Raw genomic sequence first — 24,651 nt, 5'->3', positions numbered from 1 at the left:
AAAAGTTCTATCCCAGGGCAACTGTTCACTGCAAATAGGACATTTTCCGCAATAATGCTTTGGTTTCAAATTGATTTGAAGATGTAAAAATCTGCCTTAAAAATGATTTGTCTCAGCCCTAAAAACAGCTTAAGTCCCCCCAGAAGCCTGCTGATTGCAGGTGCATGTGAGAGATTAGCCTTCGTTCTTTCAGGGGTCCACGTGGAGCTCCTGGCTTGCTGGATCAGGGTGAGCTTCTCTCCCGCTGAGTTAGCTGCAGCTAAAGCGGATGCAGCAGTGATCGTTGGACTCTGCAGGGATCTGTTTTGGGGCCAGGATCACTTGAAGCAATGACTGGGCAGCTGCTCATCAGAGCTGTGGATGATATTAAATTGGAGATGGGTGGGTCTCAACAATGCTCAGGGTGGGAGAATAAGATCTGTGACCCAGAACTTCAAAAAGAGAAATAGCCAGTCACACTGACACACACTCTGTTTCTTGTTGGTATCAGCCTTGCTTGCTTGGAGTCATGTTGGATGAACAAATAGATAATCACACTGGTTTTCCCAGAAATTGCAGGGGATTTTCTGCTTGATCCTTTCAAGGTTTTCCAAACATGGGGGAGGGGGGGGACAGTAGACAGGGTTATGCAAATTTAATTTTGCAAGAGGGGGGAAACAACAGAATTTCCCTCAACAGAGAGGGCTGCCGGTGGATTCTAAACATTTTGCTGACAGCTAGCAAGTTTCCCATGAAGTTGATGCTGGAGAAAATTGCATCTTTCACTGTTTTCCAGGCCATCTTGTTGTATTTACTCCCTGCCATGATAGAGAACCATTTTTTGATGTTAGGGGATGGATGTGTTATGAGGAGGAATATTTATTATTCATTATTAAAATTAAAGATAAATGGCTTTCCCCCACATCTTCAGACTGCAGAGATGCTGCTTTCAATTCTGAGCAACCTGTGCCTAGGTAAGAAGTTCTTGGACGATCAGCTGACTTTGCCCTGGGAGACTGAAGACTTTGTAGAAAGCCAGAGCTCTGGATGCCCATTTCCCACTAATGGTGCTTGGGGAGGATGTGAAACCTGGCCAGGCCACAAAGGACAACAAATCTGCTTCTGAGACATCTGGGGCGGCAGGGCTTGCTGGCCAGCACAGCCTCTTATAGCCAGAGGGATTCAGAGCTGCCCTGCGTAGCTCCCTGGGGCAGGAAGCCCTCCTGTCTGGAGGGGACGGCCTGCCAAAAGGCCCAGACTGCCAGCCTTCTGCCATCTCTCCTGGGCACAGCCATTGGCAGAAAGGCAGGGGGAAATGTGCTGAGACACCCCTGGGAAGCTTTGGGTGGTGGTCTTTGTATTTTGGTCCCCATGGCAAAGGTGACCAGCCTCAATTCTTAGCCTGTCAGTCCTTGGGCAAAAGTGGGATCTGCTTCACCACTAGCCTTGGCAGACCATTAATCACAAAGATCCATGACTTTCCTGTGAACTCCTTGCAGTGGCCAGATAAGCAGCAGCAAGGTGGTGTCAGCATGGCACAAAATTAAAGGTAGAGAAAGAAAAGGCAATTTTCCTTGTCAGGGAGGCGATTATTATTAATCATAATCCAAGCTCATAAACGGTTGGCTTTGGAAACTATTTATTTAATTTATATGACTGCTTGATCAGGGTGGGGTGCCTCCTATGTAAACTTACATGCCTCTTTGCAAAGAGACTCAAACATAGCTATTGGAACCATTTAAGTCTAAAGAAACCGATACATCTCTTGATAAATTAAGTTGCCAGTGAGAGAAGATAAGGATTGGTTGGATCTTTGACTCTTGATAGAGTAAAATTCTCAGCAGATGTCAAGATAATTTGAACTGCCCCTATAGAAAACCTGATCACTTGAGGCAGAAGGATGTCCAGATGGTCAGCAATAAACTCTCACAGCAATGTCACTTTTTTCTCTCCTCCTGTTCTTGCCCAAATAGTTTCAACTTAAATTCTTAATTCTGTACAAGTATATATTTTCTTTATATGGAGTGCAATATTTCTGTTTTTCTTTTGTTCCTTTGGAACAAACTGGAGACTCAATCCTCTGTGCCAGTCACAGACATCATCCCACTGAGTTTCAGCACTGCCTGCCATGTCATCTTTGTCTTCCTGTGGGAGAGTTCTTCTCCTTCACTTTCTTTCCAGTGTGCACTGATGTACACATCACCCATCTATCCCCTCCTAGCCTCTGTTGTAGTTTTCAGTCATATTCTGGAGTTTTTCCCCCACCTTTGTGTTCTGCTCTCTTGGCCCTGGTCCTTGGCTGAAAAATGGAAGGTGACAAGCAAATAGAAATATTCATAATTAATCATTAGCAAGGGGAATTCATTTTGAGTTAGCACCACAAACCAGCTAAATCATCAAGAATTTGTAAAGAAAAGCGTGTGAGATTAATTCATTTATATTGCTACAATAATGAAATAAACAAAATAACAACATGCCAGTGATTTATTCTTACTTTACCTCATAAAGTAAGAATAAATAAACGGGAGGGCAGAGATCCGCCCCGAGGCCTCTCATTTGTGGAGTCCCTCAGGGGTCGGTTCTCTCGCCTCTCCTGTTCAACATCTATATGAAGCCGCTGGGCGAGATCATTCGTTGATAGGGCTCGCAACTTGGGCGTCCTCCTGGATTCACGGCTCAATTTTGAAGATCACATAGGAGCCGTGACCAGGGGGGCTTTTGCACAGGTTCGCCTGGTGCGCCAGTTGCGTCCCTATCTGGACCGAGACGCCCTACGCACAGTTACTCATGCGCTTGTGACCTCCCGTTTGGACTACTGTAACGCTCTCTACATGGGGCTGCCCTTGAAGACCACTCGGAGGCTTCAACTGGTGCAGAATGCGGCCGCGCGAGTTGTAATGGGGGTTTCCCGATACTCCCATGTAACACCTCTACTCCGCGAGCTGCATTGGCTTCCGGTTGCCCTCCGGGTGAAATTCAAGGTGCTGGTTATCACCTATAAAGCCCTACATGGCCTGGGTCCGGGGTATTTGAGGGAACACCTGCTGCCGGCATCAAACGCCCTTCGCCCAGTGCGCTCCCACAGGGAGGGTCTGCTCAGGGTCCCGCCGGTAAGAGATTGCCGGCGGGTGACACCCAGGGATAGGGCCTTCTCAGTGGGGGCGCCTGCCCTCTGGAACCAGCTGCCGGTGGAGCTGAGGACTGCTCCCGACCTCCGATCATTCCGCCGGGGCCTGAAGACCTGGCTCTTTGAGCTCTCGGGCCCAGGCTGAGGAGACATTCATTTTAATTGGGGTTTTTAATAGTACAGGGTTGATTTAATATTTTTTTTAAATTGGGTTTTAACTTTTGTATGGTTGATTTTTAACTCCCTGTAAACCGCCCTGAGTCCTCAGGGAAAGGGCGGTATATAAATGCAATAAAATAAATAAATAAATAAATAAATAAATAAATAAATAAATAAATAAATAAATAATTATGTGTGGAGTTAATCATGTATGATAGAAAACTCAGCTAAGAACACAACAACAATTTATTAAAGCTGGCAAGCTGACAGTGAATTACTGACCTTCTGCTGAAGAATTCAGAGTCTGGTCATCCCAGGTTTAAGATAAGGTTACAGGGATGGAAGGTGAACCGGCTATCCATTTGGCCATTGAGGAGATGGAGGAGATGCAATGGAGAGCTCTCAGGGTGTTGAGATCCACGAATGCCCTCAAAGTGATTGTTCCTCTCCTGGTCTGACCCTGCATTGCAGCTTGAGAAGGAGAGGTGTAAAGACCTCTGCTCTCACTGCTGTGGGTAATATCACTGCTGCTCCGGAAGATGTGAAGCAGCCTCTGAGAGGGCGGGGAGCCTTCCTGGTCTTGCCTCTCCCTCCCCTACCTGTTTCCCGGGATTTTTCCTGCAAATCAATCCATTCTGAATCAGTAATGTGGAGAAAAAGGCCCACAATGTGTAATTTTTTATTGTTTTAACATTATTTGTTTTTGGTATTAATTTTTCTGATTTCTCCTTCTGTCAATAATAAAAGTAAAACAGATGCTACCTAATACATTTTGTCAGCAGCTTGTAGTCCATTTGTAATAAAACACGAACATTTTAAATGAAATTGAATTAATATGTTTATAACTATTGTCCAAATAAAATATATTTTCAATCTTTTATACTATATATACTCCAGTATTCATCATACTTATGAGCTCCAGTATTCAAATTATACATCACAGATTTTATAAAGATGTGAAGTGATTTAATATCTGTGAAAGGTGCTAAAAATAATGTCAATGTTTCTCAAAAATGGTGGAGTGGCTTTCCTGCTGCTTTACAGTATTGTTTCTGCACTAGTGATTATGTTTCACGGACCTAGGAAGGCCGGAAGTGTCTCTTCTGCATCTTTTCAGCCATTACCCTGGTTGCTGGACAGCTGCTTCAGAGGAGGAGCAGCTGAACAGGGCATCAGTCCTCCAGGGAGATGCCATCCCAGGCAAAGGCCTTTAGTCCTGATTGCTAACTGGACCTGGGCTAAGTATGATGTCTAGCCCTGCGGAACCTGCCAGCCCCAAGTTGGCTTAAAACAATCACTTTTGCCTGGGTTCATAGGAATGACCGAGTCGCCACCGCACTTTGGCTGCAAATTCTTTAGACTTGTCCTAGGATTTTCAGGTGGTAAAGAGGGGGGCATGATGCAGCCTTTATGAGGACTTTTGCCCATTGTCCCCAATGGAACCTTCTACTTGACCCAGAGCTCAGGAACCATAACAAGGTTTGGGCAGGATTTTGAGAGCAGCTTTTGTTCTAGGCTGCTGTTTCCTTCTTGCCCTGCCACTTTTTACTGCCCATATCTTTTGCCTTTGACAGACGCTGGCTGCCCGGAAGCCGGGGGTCTCGCTGGCCATGCTTGTCCGGACATCCCTGAATAATGAGATGGTAAGAAGAAGAATGGAGCCTCTTTCTGAGGCTTCCACCAGTGTTGGACTTTGGGTGGGAGGCCTGCCTTTCTTGTTGTTGTTAGCTGCGAAGTCGTGTCCGACCCATCGCGACCCTATGGACAACATTCCTCCAGGCCTTCCTGTCCTCCACCATCTTCTGGAGTCCATTCAAGCTCACGCCCACTGCTTCAGTGACTCCATCCAGCCACCTCATTCTCTGTCGTCCCCTTCTTCTATTGCCCTCAATCTTTCCCAGCATTAGGCTCTTCTCCAGTGAGTCCTTCCTTCTCATTAGGTGGCCAAAGTACTTGAGTTTTAGCTTCAGGATCTGGCCTTCTAAAGAGCAGTCAGGATTGATCTCCTCTAGGACTGACCGGTTTGATCGCCTTGCAGTCCAAGGGACTCGCAGGAGTCTTCTCCAGCACCATAGTTCAAAGGCCTCAATTCTTTGGCGCTCAGCCTTTCTTATGGTCCAACTTTCACTGCCATACATTGCAACTGGGAAGACCATAGCCGTGACTATACGCACTTTTGTTGACAGGGTGATGTCTCTGCTTTTTAGTGTGCTGTCTAGATTTGCCATGGCTTTCCTCCCCAGGAGCAAGCGTCTTTTAATTTCTTGGCTACAGTCCCCATCTGCAGTGATCTTGGAGCCCAGGAAAACAAAATCTGTCACTACCTCCATTACTTCCCCATCTATTTGCCAGGAATTGAGAGGGCCAGTTGCCATGATCTTGGTTTTCTTAATGTTAAGTTTCAACCCAACTTTTGCACTCTCCTTCTTCACCCGCAACAAGAGGCTCTTTAGTTCTTCTTCACTTTCTGCCATTAGAGTGGTATCATCTGCGTATCTTAGGTTGTTGATATTTCTTCCGGCAATCTTAATTCCAACTTTTGATTCATCTAGCCCTGCCTTTCTCATGATGTGCTCTGCATATAAGTTAAATAGGCAGGGCGACAGTATACAGCCTTGCCGGACTCCTTTCCCAATTTTGAACCAATCAGTGGTTCCGTGTCCAGTTCTCACTGTTGCTTCTTGACCCGCATATAGGTTTCTCAAGAGACAAATAAGATGGTCTGGTACTCCCATCTCTTTAAGAACTTGCCACAGTTTGTTATGATCCACACAATCAAAGGCTTTAGCATAGTCAATGAAGCAGAAGTAGATGTTTTTCTGGAACTCCCTAGCTTTCTCCATGATCCAGCGTATGTTGGCAATTTGATCTCTAGTTCCTCTGCCTCTTCGAAATCCTGCCTGTACTTCTGGTAGTTCTCGATCCACATACTGCTGAAGTCTAGCTTGTAGGATTTTAAGCATGACTTTACTAGCATGAGAAATGAGTGCAATGGTGCGGTAGTTTGAACATTCTTTGGCACTGCCTTTCTTTGGAATTGGAATGTAAACTGATCTTTTCCAATCCTGTGGCCACTGTTGAGTTTTCCAAATTTGCTGGCAAATTGAGTGTAGCACTTTTACTGCACTGTCTTTTAAGATTTTGAATAGCTCAGCTGGAATACTGTCACCTCCACTAGCTTTGTTGTTGCTCAGCTTTTCTAAGGCCCACTTCACCTCACATTCTAGGATGTCTGGCTCGAGGTCAGTGACCACATCATTGTGATTATCTGGGACGTTAAGCTCATTCTTGTATAGTTCTTCTGTGTAATTTTGCCACCTCTTCTTAATCTCTTCTGCCTCTGTTAGGTCCCTGCCATTTTGGTCCTTTATCATGCCCATTTTTGCATTAAACGTTCCCTTCATCTCTCCAATTTTCTTGAAAAGATCTCTGGTCCTCCCTATTCTATTGTTTTCTTCTATTTCTTTGCACTGTTCATTTAAGAAGGCATTCTTATCTCTTCTAGCTATTCTCTGGAATTCTGCATTCAATTGGGCATATCTATGTTTTTCTCCCTTGCCTTTCGCTTCCCTCCTTTCCTCAGCTATTTGCAAAGCTTCCTCAGACAGCCATTTTGCTTTCTTGCATTTCTTTTTCTTTGGGATAGTTTTGGTTGCTACCTGTTGTACAATGTCGCGAACCTCTGTCCATAGTTCTTCAGGCACTCTGTCTATCAGATCTAATTCCTTAAATCTATTTGTCACCTCTACTGTATATTCAACAGGGATATGATTTAATTCATACCTGACTGGCCTAGTGCTTTTCCCTACTTTCTTCAGTTTAAGCCTAAACTTTGCAAGGAGAAGCTCATGGTCTGAGCCACAGTCAGCTCCTGGTCTTGTTTTTACCGACTGTATAGAGCTTCTCCATCTTTGGCTGCAGAGCATATAGTCATATGCCTTTCTGCATAGTGGTAAAAAGAAGCTGGCCTTGAACTGAAGATAATCCCCCCCACCCCAAAGGAAGGGCAGGTAGAAAACCAACCCAACACCGATGCTGTACCCAGCTTTCTTGCCCTGCCACCATGCAGAAGCCACTTTCGGCTGAAATGATTCCTAGATTCCCCTTCCTGCTATAAAAGTGTGCTTATGCACTGGAGACAAATTCCTTGTGAGTCTAATCACACTTGGCCAATAAAGAATTGTAACCTGTGTGTGTGTGAGGATTGCACATACATGTATGTACATCTGGCTGAAGCCACACTCAGAAGAATAGGCAGGGACAGGACAAATTAATTAAATCAGTAACAACCAATTGAGAATGGCTGCCTCTGCACCCAGTGGCCGTTTTCTCTCCCATCCTTCCTCTCTCCAATCCCCTGATGGTTGTGTTCTTCCTACAGAAACTGCACGTTTTCAAAAAGACTCTGCAGGCGCTCATCTACCCCATGTCCTTGACCACTCCACACTACTTTGAGGTGTGGACAGCCACAGCCCCCACCTATTGCTACGAGTGTGAAGGGCTGCTCTGGGGCATTGCCCGACAGGGAATGAGATGCAGTGAGTGTGGAGTGAAATGCCATGAGAAGTGCCAAGACCTCCTTAATGCCGACTGCCTTCAGCGTGAGTCTTGGGGTGCCCCCTCTTTCTTTCTAGCAGGGGGACCATTTTGTGGGCATCCTGGGGTGGGAAAAAAGGCCACAGGCAGCCTTTGTTAGTGCTGACTGACACTATGGGAGCTGCCTCTACCAGCTCCAGGATTTACTCACTTTTCTAATTGTCTGGTTCATGAAACAATTGACCCACCAGCTGGGTTAGCCCAAGAGAGTCAGCTAAGGGTGGTCACCTCCTTTGTGGTTCAGTGGGTTAGGCACTCTCTACCTTGAATTGCTCCTCTCTCCCCCACCCATTTACGGCTATTGCTTCCTGCAGGATCAGCTGAGATCAAGTCAAAGCCCTGTGGATGCCATGGATTCCTGTCATTTCAGTAAAGACAAAAGGCAGACCTCAGTGCCCCCCACCTATGGTCAAGCCAAAACAGGGACTTTAAAGCTCTTCCGCTTGGGTTCCTGTTGGTGAGCCTTGGCAGCAGCATCAATAATGGCATTTCCTGGGGATCTTTGTTGTGTTTGGTGTCCAGGGAATCAGCCCTCTAAAATCCAAGGAGAGGATGGACCAGAGGACCTATTTCTGAGGTTTCAGGAACCCTTCCTAATGACTGGATCCATAAATTATGGCATGTAATATGATTATTATGGTATTCCCTCAGGGGCAGCAGAGAAGAGCTCAAAGCACGGGGCTGAAGATAAGACCCAGAGCATCATTACAGCAATGAAGGAGCAGATGACAATTCGGGAGAAAAACAAACCAGAGATCTTTCATCTGATCCGGGAGGTGTTCCAGGTTTCAAAGGAAGAGTTCTCAAAGCACACAAAGGTGGCCAAACAGAGTGTCCTGGATGGCACCTCCAAGTGGTCAGCAAAAGTAACAATCACAGGTGTGATAGTTCACCCGCTTTTTTCTCCAGTTGTCTTTTTGTATCTGGTCCAGCAAACTACCTTGTGGCTTGTGAATGAAAAACCAAACCAAACTAGAGTCCTTTGATGGGGTTGAGTAGCAGATCAGTCTGCGGAGAGCGGAGAGAAATTCCCTTCCCTGGAGGTGCTCACTTGGACTGGAAGTACCTCCCCCTCCATTGGGCATAGTTTAATGGATTCCTCCACTGGCCTGGGGGGGGGAGGGGTGTCAGATGGCCTCTTTGGTCCTTTCCAGCTCATGCATAAAAACTTTCATCCCTTTCTAGCAGATAAATCCATTGGCCACTTAGAGGTTTGTTTATACAGCCCCAAGCTCACAAGGGAGGATGGAAATACTCCAGGGGCTTTGGCATGAATCTCCTCTTGCTGTCAGTGCTCTGGCATAATTCCAGTTTGCTATCACCTCTGGCAGAGAGACTTGTGCTAAATCAAGTTATCTTCTCTTTTCTTTACGACATTTACTGTACATTCCACCTTTCATAATACCTTATTATCTGTAACTTTACTTTATGGGAAGAAATGCTCCATTGTCTGAAACTGAATGTAAGTTATGAGAAATGTGTCTCTTCTGTAGAGACCATATTAACCTTATGGTTCTTATCATTCTGCATAACCATATTAACTGACAGATAGTTAATAGCTGGTTGATTTATTTATGTAAACCCATTTTATTGCTAAGTTGTGAAACTACGTAAACCCAGTCCTTAATTAAGCACATAAGAGATCTGCAGTAGGAATGTATCCAGAGTTTCACACAAAAGAATACTGTGGAAATGAACATATTCTATTATGATACCATAATAATAACAATTTTAGGAAGAGCCTCAAGTAGAGTGTAATGGATTTTGGTTGTGGGATGGATGAATCTGGCATGAAGATGGACAAAGCCCAGGAGGGTCTCGTAGCCAAAACTGGGAGAAGGGAAAGCTGTCTGTTTCTTGGATTTACAGAAGATTCCACTTCTTTTGTTCCATGGAATCATATCATTGGAAGGGATCTATCTCAAAGGCCCATCCCAAAGCAATGGCTGCCCAACCAGGGATAACTTTTCACTAGTAAAATCAAAGTATCCAGCAGGGAAGACAAACCAGAGCATCAGCTAATTGCCATGGAGCCCTTCATCTTGGAGCAGGCCTGGGTCTCAAGAACTTTGTAGGCAGGGGAGGAAATGTGCCCTGGAGATGAACTGTCTCTTATTCTGGCCAAGCTCCAGGACTTGCTAAGAAGGAACAGACCCTGAAAAGCAAAATCAGCTGCCAGCTTTATCAGACAAACCAGACAGGAAACAGCCAGATAAGTGAATTCTGCTTTGCTGTAAATCTACATTGGCAGAATCTTGCAAGTCTGGAAGTACAATTCTCCTGCCCTCACTTTTACAGCCTCAGAACGTAAGAGAGAATCCCTTCTGCTGTGGACTGCTCTCCCTCTTGTCTGGCCCTTTGGTGCCCGCTCTGCCAAGGTCATTCCAACTTGCTACTCCATCACAGACTATTTAGGCTGCAGGGCCTTGGCTCATCTGCTTGGATGAAATGATGATCTTGATAAAAAGTGGCACTTTTTCTCCAGGACACGATGGGAAAGAGCAGACCCAGAGCCCGCAAAATAAAAAACTAAAAGCCTGCCCAGCTGGTCTCATAATAATAATAATAATAAGTTGGAAGGGACCTTGGAGGTCATCTAGTCCAACCCCCATCTCCTTAGCTGGGGAGTCTCTTTCAGCTGCTGTTCACCGGGCTCCCTTCCTGCTCCAGGTTGACTGTTTGTTGAGCAGTTTAAACCAATCCTGATCTTCCCAATTCAAGCGGATCTTGGGGGAGTGGGACATGGTGAGCCAACACTTCTCTGAGAGGGCATCCAATCAGCTCACTGTCCTGCAGGGACTGTTCAAAATGTGGCTGCCCGGCAGTGCCTGGATGCTGTAAATAATACAGGCAAAATTAATACTAGAAATTGAGAGGAAGGGAGAGACAGGTGGGGGCTGTGGTGCAGCTCTAGCTTTCAGTGGCCTCAGCTTGCTGCTGGCTGAGCAATTTGCTTTGTTAAGAATTGTGATGGAAGAAGCAGCTGACAAGTATTTATATTTATAGCAGCATAAGCACACACCAGCTAGCATAACTTCTGATATCTGTAATGGGAGAGTTTTCAGTGGGGCTTGCAAATTGGAGAAACGGGATCTGGAATTTGTGCCTTGCCCCAGGGCAGATCCTGTCATTTCCTCCTGAGAGTGAGTTATTTGAAGGGTTTATTGGGATATGAGGGGGAGAAAATATCCTGTAGCTTTGACTTATCCCACCTTCCTGAGGGACAAGGGAGGGTTTTCCAACTGAAGGCTTTCTGTTGATAATAATCCACCCCACCTGGAGAGAGCTGGACTAGTGGGATATGGGTGGAGAGGCACAATTCCTTTTCTTGTACCTCTTGTTTTGACCTCTGCCTTCTCTCACTGACTTTCAACTGGTCTCTTTGACCTGGCAGCTGCTCTGGGGTCTCCATCGGAAGGTCTCTGTCTATTGCTTGACTTTTCCCTAGTGAGATTGATCAGGCAGAGGGTCTGGGACCTTTGGGATGCAAAGCTTGTGCTCTCGCCCCCCCCCCATTGCATCCAGGAGCATCATAGGTTGGGGCCAATCCTGATGTGCCAGTCGGATTCAGCTGTTTCTCGTTCTTACAGTGCTTTGTGCCCAAGGCTTGCAAGCAAAAGACAAAACTGGCTCCAGTGATCCATACGTTACTGTGCAAATTGGCAAAACGAAAAGGAGAACAAGGACTATCTTTGGAAACTTGAATCCAACATGGGATGAAAAGTTTTATTTGTGAGTACTAAAAATAAGGGATTTCTGTGTTCTTGTTTGCTACCATTATTGATGGTGTATATTTGCATGTTTATCACTTGGGCAGTACAAAAAGCCTTGGTCTTTCTCATTCAGCTGAGTTACAGTCAAAATATTGTTTCTTCTTCTTCAAAGGTCACAATAATCAAGGAGCTGTGCACATTCTAATTTTGGAGAATGGGAACATAGGTTCTTCTGCCTCTTCCATCTTTTCATTTCCTGGCCAGGAAAACGGTCAAGCTTGGTAGACTAGAAAACACAGCTCATTTGAAGCTGATGCTGATTATTTTTCTTCTTTATTAGACATAAAATGCAATTGTGATACATATAGTCATAGCTTCATCTGCAACATCAGTAGCTCTACCAGCCACTGAGTGTCTCTACAGTTTTAGTTTAATTTAAGGAGAAGGACAATCTCACTATAGCATGGTGGTTATCCAGGATGGTTGTGTGTAGACTGTGTTTTAGATTGCTTTTTCTCTGAATAGACCATGGAATGTTTCTGCAGAAAGGGCCACCTAGGACTCAGCTAGAAGAGAGGGCCTAGTGGGGGTCTCCCTGCAGCTGGGCACCAATTGACTCCTGGAGGAGATCCTGCGCTGCCTTATTTCTCCATGGTCTGGCAAGTCTTAGGAAACAGAGGGAGGTTTTGTCCTGCAGTCATTCTGGGTGCCCTCAAGATCAGTTGGGACAGTGACCCAGTACAAACCCCATTGCAGGTGCTTCAGAGCAGTGGTTGGCTTCCCTGCAATGCTGCCCCTCTCTTAGCTGGCGGTGGTATTTTACTGACTCTCAGTGGGTTTTGGCTGGCTGGCTGTCCCGGAGCTCCCATATGGCACCAGTAACAGTTTCCACCCCACTGGCTGTTCACTCTAAAATAGACAAATAATTGTTAATTATCTCAAATAACACAAACAGTGGTGCTTTTGAAGTCCATGAATTACTCTTTCCACCAATACATTTATTCTGAGCTAATTGTGTTAGCTCTCCCTCCTCCCCCACCCCCCCCAAATCAGGAAATTGGTGAAAGCAGGAGAGTTGTGAAACCAAGCTTTGAGGGAACATATGCTGCATCTCTGCTTCACATAAACAGCTTTCCTTGGGGAAAAACCTTTCTGTGTGTTACAGCAGAAATTGGCAGTGCATCATGCCAGCCTTGTAGCAGCATGTTTTCAGCCTTTAAAAACAAAGTGACAGCATTTGGTTGATGTAATTGACATACATGCACCCGTTCATAAACAAAGATTAAAAGCAGCCAGATAATTCAGCTAAAGCTTTGAGCAAACGGCAGTGGGGGGGGAGACCAGAGAGGGTATTCAGAATGCATTTCTCCTAGTTGGAGAGGGAGATAGACTTAGCCATGGAAGAAAAAAGGAGCAAATAAGCCCCAGTATTCATCCTGAAGATACACTGTTGAATAATGGAAGAGTAGGATCATCTTTGAGAACTTAATTGAGAATAAGCTCCAGTGAATATTGGGGAATTTATGCTGAGATTAGTGGAAGATGTTGAGAGCTCCCTGACCAAATTGTTGCTCTTTAATTATAAAATATATGAGTGATGATTTCTGCAGAAGGGATTTGGGCCTATTCCCTGTGAAGTCAAAGAGGTGGTGGACAGGATAGTTTTTCCCTTGAAATGTTGCTGAAGAATCCAAAGAGGAATCAATGCTGCATTCAAAAGACTGTCCTGGGTGTTCCTATTTGCCTGCAGTACGAACCCAGAGCAATAGAAAGCCTTCCTTTCTCTCTGCATGGCAGAGAACTGCCCCGTAGTGCTCAAGAAAGAAAATCCCAGTTCTCTGAATTTGCTTTAAGCAATGTTGTGTACACAGATCATCGCTTTCTTTCCCTCTTTCCTTCCTCCTTCCCTCCCAAGTGATGCTTGCCATCCATCAGCGGCTGTTCTGGGCATTAACTGTTTCTGATGAAAAAGATTTCTAAAAGCCAGGGGTAAAAAGAGGCCTCGTGGCATCCTGGTGGTCTTCCACATGGCCTCTTGGCACTTGGGAACCCCCTTGAAAGTTGCCCACTATTGAAAGAAGTGAGGTTGCCAGTATTAATCCTGGCTTTTGGAGAATTCTGAATGGGGATTCTCTGAATTGGTTCGAAAGGGAATCATGCAAACTAATCAAAGGTGATCATTTCCAGCCAATCTCTGAGAGGGTAGGAATCGCTTTTTCCCTTCCAAATCAGCTGAAGAGTGTTGTGTGGTTGTGCCTTGCCTGAGCCCTGGCAGTTGTGACAGATGATTTGTGCCACCCATTGCTTAGACTGTCCCCTCCTGGGCTAAGATTCTATCCAGGCTGGCAGGAGAGCAAAGAAATGACAAAACAGATCCTCGGCAGGCACTTGTGTGCCTTGGGTGGCAGTCTGTTGACTGCAGGAAAATCAGTGGCTCTAACTTTCAGGATTTAATGCTAGATCCTCTGTAAACCAGCGAGGATTCCCTTTGAGACATGCTGAAATATGAGAGGGGCTCTTCCACCAGTTTTGATTGCTGTGGGAGAAAAGACACTGGTTCTAAAACAGTTATTTCAGCTACTGTTGTGGGCTTTAAATTCAGAATGGTGATGTCATTCAACTGTAACATCTCTCAGTGTATTCATGATCTATGAGAGATTAAAGTAAATGGCCAAGGATTTAGAATGTACAGCTTTCTGATTACAAGTATGGATTTATTTTACATTATGCAAATTGTATCTTTGATCCTGCTTGCTCTTCAAATAATCGTATGTTTGTTTTGAAAGAATTGTGGCTATTGTATTGAGAAAAATATTCTGTCAATCTAGCTTTTTTAACCTTTGATCCTTCTTTCATCCCTATTTCATCCTTTTTTAATCTAATGGCATATGTGTTTGAATATGCAACCCATGGAATCATGGAGTTGGGAGGGATCTTAGAGGCAATCCAGCTCACCCCGTACTCAGTGTGGGAGCCACAAGAGCCTCTCTAACAGATGAGCCTCTGCCCTATGTTTGAAGCTCTCAAGAGAAAAGTTATCGCTTCACATGGCAGGCGTTCAACTGACTGAATTCTGGTTTGGTAGAAAAGGCAAATGTTACCAGCAAGTGAAGCATCCTAGTGAAGATGTTGCTTCTTTTGTGTTCCACATCCAGCTAAGGATGAAAGTGAAAGAAAATGGGCTCAGAACCCTCCTTGGTGTGCTCGGTATATTGATTGGTCTCCTTTTCATGAATGAATGAATGAATGAATGAATGAATGAATGAATCTTTATTGTCAAAGTATAACTATGTATACATTGAGATTAGCTGAGCCTCCCTTTGTGCTCCCACCCCCCAACACACAGTGACAACAAACCCTCCATCTTACTACACTGGTGGGGCAGATCTCTTTTTAAACCCTGGGAACTGCTACTCCAAACCTCTTCTACATACTGTTGATGCCTCGGATGTTGATACTCTGGAGACCCTAAGTGGAAGCATCTTTTGGAAGGAATCTGAGTTGTCCAGATCTTTTTAAATGATGGGGCTGGTGGGACTCCAGTGTCTCAGTGGTAAGGAAAGAGGAAGATCTCTGTGGGTAATTTGAACCTGCTTCTCACTGTAGCTTGAGGACAATTGATGGTCCTCTAGAATTCACTTATTCACTTCTTCTAAATATAGTGCAAAGTTGGTACTGGGCACATGGGCTTCCAAAAATAAACCAGTGGGGGGGGGAGCAAGGTATTGAAGTGGAAAGGAAATATTCTCCATTCCCACAGAATAGGACTATCCAAACTGGCAAGCTGGTCAGGCTCTTTTTTGTTTCCCAGGTTTTTTTTTAAAGATCTTTGACATTTCCAGAATTCCCAATAAGAAGCGCCTGGTATGTGTGTGTGTGTGTGTGTGTGTGTCCCCTCATGTTCTGCACTGAGGGATTGCAGCATGACTTACTTCCATGTAGCAACCCTGGAGCATCTGCCCCAACGCCAGTGGACTGCAGGGCTTACCTCTTCTGCTAGAGCTACTCTGTCCAAATGGCAAGCCCGCCATTTGCTTTTATCTCCGGTGACTACTTTCTATCAGCAGAACCTGCATAGGCATCTTGTTGTCGTCTCACAGTCTTCTGGAGTTCTGGATGAAATCTATCTTTGTATAGATGTGACACAGCCTTCAGGAGTCCAGGCTTTCCATGGTAGCCATTTGTAGGTCAGGGCAAAAAAAAGGAGAGGAACAAGGCATTGGCAGAAATGGGGCAGCCAAAATAATCCTGGAATCCAGTGAGGAACTGGAGTAGAGGCAGTTATAATGGATCTGAAAAATCTCAGGTGCCACTGTGCTCCTTTGCAAGGACTGCAGATCTCAAGGCCTGAGTGAAGGGCCCCTCGGAGCCACAGGCTTCATGCCCCTGTGTCCAGTTCCATTGGCCTGGCTGGCGTAAAGCAGGTTAGGCTAGTGGGGATTGCCCAAACCCCATTCAAAGGGGAGATCCTACTACAATTTAATAACTATTAATGCACAGAATGATCTGCAAGTGCTTTGTTGTGCCTTCATGCTGTCTTGCGCATTCGTTTGGACTGCCGTTCAGCTCAGTCATAATCGGCTTAGTGATAGATGGGAGATGCGTAAGCGGCTGCTGGCAGAGTCATAAAAGTGTGTTAAATGAAATGGATCACCAAATGCAAACAGCTGCAGGGTCTGTGAACTGATGTTATTTCCTTCCCTAGGAATTGGTAAAATATCATGTTCACTGAGATTTCTTCCTTTCCAAAGGCCGTATCTATTTCTAATCCAGGGTTGGCAGAATAGATGACGGTGGGCAGGAAAGGTATTCAGAGAAGAAACACAGGGCAGGTGGAGCTGTTCCTTGTTTGAGGAATGAGAGGGGTGGGAAGGTTGAGGTTTCAGGGTAACACATGCAGCAAAATTAAATCCAACTCAGTCCAGTGTATGGTATGTTGAATGCTAGTAACACAAAGCAGAGTGGCTTCTGTGAACGGGTTGCTCAGGCAGGGAGGTGAAAGGGTTTAAAAGCTGAAATTCTCAAGGCTGGATGGAAGGAAATGCTCCTTTTCATAAACCGCAGTCTCTTACCTCCGATGCAATCTCCAAAGAAAGCCTGAACCTGAGGCGATGGGCAGAGCCTGGATTTTGAATGGTTGGGAGCCAGAAAAAGCCCTCTCTGGCAAAACACCAAAGGAGTGGAAGCTCTTAATGATTCCACTCAGCAAGCTGCAGAGAGCCAAGCGTCCCACCGGACTTGTGGCAAGCTGGGTCTTCCAGAAAATTTGAGTGGTTCATTTTAGCAGCTGTTTGTTTGGTGTCTTGTGCCATGTGGGGTGGGTGGGTGGAAGTCTCAAATAAGCAAGTTGGTTCTTTTGGAAAGGGAGCTGTTCCCCCCCCCACACACACACTGTCTTCTCAAAAAATGGTAAATGAATTTGATTCCTGTTGAAGCCTCGAATCAAAACAGTAAGGCTGCTGCCTGGTGTGCTTAGCAGAGAGTTCCCTCCCCATTTGGCTGTAGCTCCCCCTAGAAGAGTATTCAGCCAGATATGGTAGAAATGCAGTCTTTTCTTCTTCAATTATTCATTGTGCGGAACAATTGATTGTGCAAAAATGCTGCTAATCCTGGAAACAGGTAGCAGCACCAGCGCTCTGAGGGATAAATCCATTTAGGAGCTTGGCCCTTGGATAGCATCCGTGAGACAGGTGCAGCACAAAGAGGCCCTGAGGCAAAGGGTTCCAGGACAGACCAGCAGCTGGTCAACAAGGACTCTGTTCTCCCAGAACTTCACAAGGCTGATGTCCAGACCAGCATTTCAATACAGAAACCTTTGAGGGTCCAGGCAGAGAGGGTCCCCGGAATTCCTCTTTGTGTGTGTGTGTGTGTGTGTGTGTGTGTGTGTGAGAGAGAGAGAGAGAGAGAGAGAGAGAGAGAGAGATGCTTTCACTTCTCCTTCTCAGGCCTAGGCCTTGAAAATTCCACCACCTCTTCATCTGGAGAGCCATGCCTGGGGCTACAGAAGACATGTGGTTGTTGGAAGACCAGAGGTCTAATTAATGATAAGTGGCTGGAAAGAACCACAGTAATGGAGTTATTTATGCAGTGACCTAGATTTGTTCTCTGAATGTTTTGGGTGAGAGAGGACATACATTACTTTCCACAAATAAGCAAAGGAAAATTCTTTCCCCTAAGAGATCAAGAGTTAAACCCAAACACATTTGCATTTTGCTCCAATTAGCTCCTTTGGATTTATTGCTCCAGATGCTGAGTCAGAAAATGCAAGGAAGGAGGGAGGGTGACTGGGAGGGAGGGTGTTTGCTGCTTTCTGTCAGCCCAGCCCAGCCCACCTCTCTCTTTGGGATTCCAGTCGTAGGCTTTCCAAACCCGATAGGCTGGCTCTGGTTTTCTCTCGCCATGTGTCCCCCAAATTTTCCTGTGTTTAGAAAGCCTCATGCAGTAGTTGCAGTAGTTGCTTGTCATGCCCAGTCAACGTTGTGAGATGGGTTGAGTGTCTCGAAAGCTTGAACTCAAAGACTTGCCGGGCCAGGCCCTTCCTGGGATGTTGTGATGTCTTGCCCGAGATTACACAGGTCCTCCCTGGCCCCAAGCAAAAGGGAGCTAGCGGACTTGTGGTCCAGTGAGTTTGGAAACCCAGCACTTGTCTGTCCTGGCCCTGGTTGGTGATGCCCTCAGCCTGGGTTGACCATGGTGCTGGTTGTCCATGGGAACTCCTTAACAAAGGTAAAGAAGTGGTAGGGTCCAGATTCTCAGGGAGCAGGGGAAGGGGATCCTTCTTGGCCAGCCCCTGAACTTTCCTTGCCTTTCCTTTGCAGTGAATGCCACAATTCCACAGACAGAATAAAAGTCAGAGTTTGGGATGAAGATGATGATATTAAGTCACGAGTGAAGCAGCATTTCAAAAAAGAATCGGATGACTTTTTGGGACAAACTATCATCGATGTCAGAACTCTGAGTGGGGAAATGGATGTCTGGTACAATCTGGGTAGGTGATTCCTGTCTCTGAAAGGAATCCAGCCTTTTTCTCATAGCACCCACAACATCTGGGCAGACCCTTTTTCTGGAATTCTAGAGAGCCACGCTATTCCCTGACCCCAGAACCTGGAACTTGCCTCAGGGCACTTTACTTTCTTCTCTTCCTGGTCTTTGTGACAGCCAACATATCTCTTTTCTTCTTGTTTGCTAGATAAGCGCACTGATAAATCTGCCGTTTCTGGGGCCATTCGGCTGAAACTCAATGTTGAAATCAAAGGGGAAGAGAAGGTCGCTCCATATCACATGCAGTACACCTGCTTACATGAAGTATGTGGTAGGAATGGTTTTCAGCACATTCCCTTCAGCACATCCCCATAGACAACAGCCCTTGCAGTTATATTCCATTGGCAGCTGGTGGAAATGAGTTGGGTCACCCTTCTGTGGGTTATAGCCTCCACCTGATAGGTAAGGGGAGGAAGGAGCATCCCAGCTAGGTATGGAGAAGTGCTGGGGTAAAGTACGGCCGGCTGAGCCTCACTGTAAGGCCAAGGGGCCAAAGCCCTGGGCCAGCACCCCAGCAAAGCCCAGGGTGAGCTGAAGAGACGAGCCCTTCCCTTTCTTGAAGGAGGGCCTCCTGCAAGCATTCTTGGCTGTCCCTTGTCTGGGGTGGCTGTGCTATTGCTGCCATTGGGCAGACATTGCAAGGACGGTTGGAAACTGGAGTGCTTTCCCCCAAGTGCCCAGGATAAGAATCGGGGGTGCCCAGCAACAAAAGAAAACGAAAACTTAAGCATAACGTAATTCTATCTTCTCTGATAGTAGCCAGAAGTTGAGATTTCTGGTTGAAATGAAAAATGTGCTTCTTTCAGAGCCTCTTCCACTACTTGACTGAGGTGAAAGCAGGTGGAGCTATTCAGATCCCAGCAGTCAGAGGAGAGGATGCCTGGAAAGTCTACTTTGATGATGCTGCACAAGAGATTGTGGATGAATTTGCTATGCGCTACGGAGTTGAAAACATCTACCAAGCAATGACGCAAGTAGCATCCCATCTTCAATCAGTGGGCTGGTGGATTGCCTCCAGGGGTTTCCAAAGGCTTCTCTTTACTGAGAGCAGCTGACTACTTCAGTCTTCCTTAGGTTCCAACAGGGGCTGAGAAAATCTTGGTTTGGAAGTCCCTAGCACAAGAGTGCACAGCCTGCCCAGTCACAGTGGGACTCTGTAGATATGGAAACGCAGATTTCTCTCTTTCCCCTGATCCTCAGCTGCTTCCTTTAGGCCAAACTGTCCAGAATCCTCTCTTCAGGATCTCAGATTCTCAGTGGCCCAGTGCAGAGGACAACACTATCCAAGCTAGGGCATGAGGCAGCATTCAAAGTGTGAAGGTGTCGTGTGTGTGTGTGTGTGTGTGTGTGTGTGTGTGTGTGTGTGTGTGTGATCGAGTCTGCAAGAGTATGGCACCTTGTCAGCTGCTCACTTTAGCAAGGCCATAATGCTGCCAGCTGGAAAGATCAGGTGGAAGCTTGCGCTGAGAATATCCACTTGACAGGGAGATGTGCAGAGAAGGAAGCAGGCATCTACTAACCCTAACAAGCCTAAAGTAACCTCTCATACAGTTCAAGGGAGATGTCCTGCTCCTTCACATGAATTGGCCAATATTACCTAGTCTGAGCAAGACCTCTCTATCGAGCTCATTTACAGAGCTCTCGGTACTTTAATGGAGTGAGTGTGGCTGTTCACATTTAGAAGTAGACAAGAAGGCAGCACTGAAATTCCAGTTCATCATCCTCATCTTCTTCAAGAAGATGATATGGAAACAGTTGAGGTTTCTTGGTGGTTCTCAACATGTAGGTATTTATGATGTCCACACACAGCCTAAATTGTCGGAATTTCAGGGAGACCAGCAAGGCAAAGAAGTCTGCCTGCCTCCATTTTGAAAAATGGTTTTGACACACCAAATTATTTTATTTCAGTCTTGAAGCCCAGGTTCTGAGCGACACCCTTTTAGCTGTGCCCAGGAGAAAGATAAAGCTTGTTGTAAAGGCTTTATCATTTTAAATCATTATTCTGGTTATACTAATGAATTTCTTCAATGCAGCCAAGCCCCTCCTAATCAGCGCTTCCACCAAGGACATTGGCTGACTGCAGAAGGCAGTTTACCCAAAGGGAACCTTTGTTATGGTTTAGCCTTTGAATGCTGGTGCTGGGCAGCATTTACAGTCTTTGATCCCAAGATGAGAAAGAGAGACACATACTGCCCAATGCTGTGCTTGTGAATGGATTTCTCTTGGGTGCTCAATGGCTGAATGGCAGATTTAGGCAGACCTGCTGCTCTGGGGGATACCAGCTGACCCCAGGATGGGTCTGCAGCCTGCTTGAGGACCATCCTCTGGCAAGGTTCTACTCAGAGAACAAGCAGGTCTTGATCCAAAGCCTTGCATGGGAGAACTTTTGAGAGCCAGGAGTAAGAACAAAATCAGACAGCTCGACAGAAAGCTGTGTTTCTACAGGCCTGGGGTACTTAAGCCCTTTGGTCTTATTGCCAAGAGATACCTGGCCCCTCTGGATAGCATCCCCCTCCCTGGTTTGTCTTTCAGGCACTTCTCTTGCCTGTCTTCCAAATACATGTGCCCTGGTGTTCCAGCTGTTATGAGCACTTTGCTAGCCAACATCAATGCTTTCTATGCTCACACCACAGCCACCACCAGCGTCTCTGCTTCTGATCGATTTGCTGCCACTAACTTTGGGGTAAGTGCGATTTTCCTCTACTGCTCCTCACAGTCAGTATTCCGGTTTACAGGAACGTTTCTTTTCCCCCCAAGCTCTAACATTAATTAAAAACTCATAGAAAACAGTCATAAGTGTTCATCCATGAGAATAAAACAAATCCATTAAAACACATCCTTTTACTAAGATCAGTTCAGTTAACCCTAAAGGATTCAGTCCTGCTTCCTGGTCTGAAGAAGGCCCCTTCCAGTGCCTTGCAGAAGTGCTACGATGAAGCTGTGCATTGTCTTTTTGAGGGACAAATGCTTTTCCTTTAGTGTTGTTTATATATTTTAGCAAGCATTTTTCTTTTTGCAATGTTTCTTCTTTGGCTCCATTGCTGTCCCTGCTCAGGACTGCCAGGCTGAGCCCTGCTCACATGCTTCTCAAATCTCTGTCCTACAGACTATCCCCCAGTTGAGACCCCCTGATCGGGAATATATTCCTTTTGGTTCTTGCCTTCTCTAGCATGGCATGCCGAGTGCTGAAGAGGCACTTTTCCTCTGAAGGACAACCTTTTAACCAAAGCCTGAAGGCAGCTGCGGCTTTAGGAAGTACTTACTTCAGCCTGGCCATTGGGTGGGGAAAATATGATGCATCCATCTGAGCTTTTCTGGAGGCCCACTGTTGCTCCCGACTTTGACTACTGACTTGGGATTTTGTTTCTCCAACCACAACCAATTATAGCCAGCAAACTAGTTTCCACAAAAGAGGCTGGCATAGCAAGGAAGATGGCGCTTCTCAGTGAAATTGGGGCAGATGTTCACATCGGTCGTTTCCCAGGCCAGTTTTTCCTGGGGATAGCAGGATAGAATTCACCCTCTTGGGAGCTCCTAGTCAGTGGGCCACCACTATAGCCCTCTGCTCCTGACAACTCCATGTGTTTGCCATGCAGAGAGAAAAGTTCATCAAACTCCTGGATCAGTTGCACAATTCCTTGAGGATTGATCTCTCTAAGTACAGGGTAGGTATGCTTTCCTTCTTCCAGAGCACATGGGTATTTCTGCACAGAAGGCTGGAGCCTCTCCCCACTCTCTGGAGAACCAGCCCTTTTGATCGCAGCCTAGCTCAGGCAGACGGCTGCCCCGTGATGGAGTAGCTGGTGGGCCAAGTCACACTGTTGACAGTCTGTCTTCCACTCTGCAGCTGTGGGAAAGCACCAATTAGTCATGGCATCTGAGAGACTTGAACTCTTAGCTCTCCATTTCCCTCTCTTCAGGGAGAAAGCAGAAAGCTGGTTATGGGGAGTAAGATGATTTTGGGGAATAGTCTGTCTCAGCCCAGTCTGGCTGACTTGTGTAGGACCTATGGGGGCACTGGAAGCTATGTGCCCCCCTTTCATGGGAAGGTTGCAGGTTTGGGCTAAAGCCTTGATTAGCTGTGCCAGCTGAGAAGGAGGGGAACTGTAATGGGGCACTGGATTGGGATGTCTTGGCTTTTATCCAGAAGTGTGGGTAGAAGCCTAGGGCAGCTCTTCCACCCACTGCTGATGGGCAAGCTGGGCTTCTCCCGCTGGCTAAAGGGGCTGCCTGCCATACAGGCTTTTACCTTTGTTGGTTCTGCTCACCTACAGGATAATTTTCCTGCCAGCAGTCCTGAGAGGCTTCAGGACCTAAAATCAACTGTTGATCTCCTGACAAGCATTGCATTTTTTCGCCTGAAAGTAAGTTCAGCTCCCTCCTAGACGTTTCCATACCAGTCCACAACATTTCCAGATTTTTTTTTATATTGGCCTTAAATTTTGAATAAAGCCAGTGGAAGGGAAGGGAACCATCTCCTTGCTGCTGGAGACCTCCCACGTCTGGTAAGTTGCCAAAACTGTAATTGCTGCAAACAGTGGAGAAGCCTGTAAGTCAGTTCTGTGTCTCCCTGTCTAGGTTCTAGAGCTGCCGAGTCCTCCTCGAGCCAGCACTGTTGTGAAGGACTGTGTCCGGGCCTGCTTGGATTCCACGTACAGATATATATTTGATAACTGCCATGACCTGTATGCTCAGTTAATAGACCAGGTGAGTGCCTTCTCCTCGCTTTTTCTGCTCAAGAATCATCAGGTGTGCTTAGAGGGAAGTTGGGTCCTGTTCTCCCTTTACAGCAGTTTTAAAGAGCACAGAAAACAGGAGATTGGCAACTAAATTATCCATACTGGAAGACCAAGGAGTGGGGGAGTATTAAATTTCTCCTAAGGACCTGGTTAGTCTATTGAACTCTAATGGTCTTGGTGGTTCTTTGGTTGGGCTGTTTACCACTAGATTGTTTGGCAGCTCTCAGACTGGCACTCTGACAAATCGGCCATCAATAAACAGACAGACATAAACAAAATCTACATGCAAGGGAAATGGGTGGTGAAGAAATATGAAATATAAATAAATAAATAAATACTGTGCAAAAGAGACAATAAAGACGCCAGAAAGGAACAAAAACTCCAAAACCCTTCAACACCTAGATGAGCATAGATTGACACCTAGATTGACATCAGACCAACAATCAAGAAGTAAAGAAAACCTCAGTTCAGGAACTGCCAAACAAACAGCCTGACCAAAGAACCACCGCCACTAAGAGAGCAAGCCAGTACAATATTTTATTGTACAAAATTATATCGATGTGGTTGCTGAGAGGCAACATGGACTTGATGGTGCATAACCAGCCAGGAACAGCTCTGTAACAAAAACAAAGCCCAGCTGGGCAACTTCCTCGCCTAAGAGGAGAACTCTGCCTCAAGAGGAAGCTTCTGAGCAGACACAAAGTATTTATGCAGAGATCCTTCTGAGGCCTCGAGAGGTGGTGGAGGAGGAGGAGGAGTTGCCAAGAATAGCAATCCTGGAAAGTCTTTTCTGCGGGGCTGCTTATCATTGGAAATGAAAAGCTCAGATGCAGCATTTCCCCCATTTTGGCCAACAGGGTAAGAAGCAAGATATTCCTCGGGAGGAACAAGGTCCAACAATTAAGAATCTGGATTTCTGGACCCAGCTCATTACCCTAATGATCACCATCATTGATGAAGATGGAGCTACCTACACTCCTGTCCTGAACCAGTAAGGCGAGAAAGCCCAACATTCTTGAGCTAAGATCCCTCACCTCCCTTCCCACTTGCCTCCGACTTCATATTGCAAGCCAAGGCTTTTCTGCAACTCACTCCAGTGTATTGGGAGACCCTCAGAATACCCACCCTTGCATCCTCCCGAGGGGAGGAACGCACCAGTTCCCTTGGCAGCAGTAGTGCTCCTTTATTGTCAGGTTAGGTCAGGTCCTTTCTTCATGGTTGCCAAAGGGGCCTTGGAGTCACTTTTTGGGCTCCCCTCCTTTGGCCCAGCAAAACATCCCCGGTTTCTCCTCTCTGC

The 24,651-nt window shown here is 46.0% G+C and overlaps 1 protein-coding gene across 1 annotated transcript in view; it reads left to right on the top strand.

Moving 5' to 3' along the window:
- Positions 1 to 24,651, top strand: part of UNC13C (unc-13 homolog C) — a gene marked incomplete at its 5' end in the record, with an annotated part of 53,614 nt that overhangs the window by 11,868 nt on the left and 17,095 nt on the right. The window contains 12 exons of the mRNA XM_081337037.1: positions 4,840 to 4,908; positions 7,647 to 7,866; positions 8,513 to 8,740; positions 11,452 to 11,593; positions 18,393 to 18,562; positions 18,764 to 18,879; positions 19,422 to 19,589; positions 21,098 to 21,298; positions 22,212 to 22,280; positions 22,890 to 22,979; positions 23,194 to 23,322; positions 24,212 to 24,345. Of these exons, the coding sequence (XP_081193163.1) occupies positions 4,840 to 4,908; positions 7,647 to 7,866; positions 8,513 to 8,740; positions 11,452 to 11,593; positions 18,393 to 18,562; positions 18,764 to 18,879; positions 19,422 to 19,589; positions 21,098 to 21,298; positions 22,212 to 22,280; positions 22,890 to 22,979; positions 23,194 to 23,322; positions 24,212 to 24,345 (1,736 nt within the window). The remainder of the gene's footprint in view (positions 1 to 4,839; positions 4,909 to 7,646; positions 7,867 to 8,512; positions 8,741 to 11,451; positions 11,594 to 18,392; positions 18,563 to 18,763; positions 18,880 to 19,421; positions 19,590 to 21,097; positions 21,299 to 22,211; positions 22,281 to 22,889; positions 22,980 to 23,193; positions 23,323 to 24,211; positions 24,346 to 24,651) is intronic.

Source organism: Vipera berus, assembly GCF_964194415.1.
Source record: "Vipera berus genome assembly, chromosome: 12".
Taxonomy (NCBI): Eukaryota; Metazoa; Chordata; class Lepidosauria; order Squamata; family Viperidae; genus Vipera; species Vipera berus.
The sequence above is the reverse complement of the archived record's forward strand: the minus strand, read 5'-3'. Positions and strand labels throughout refer to the sequence as shown.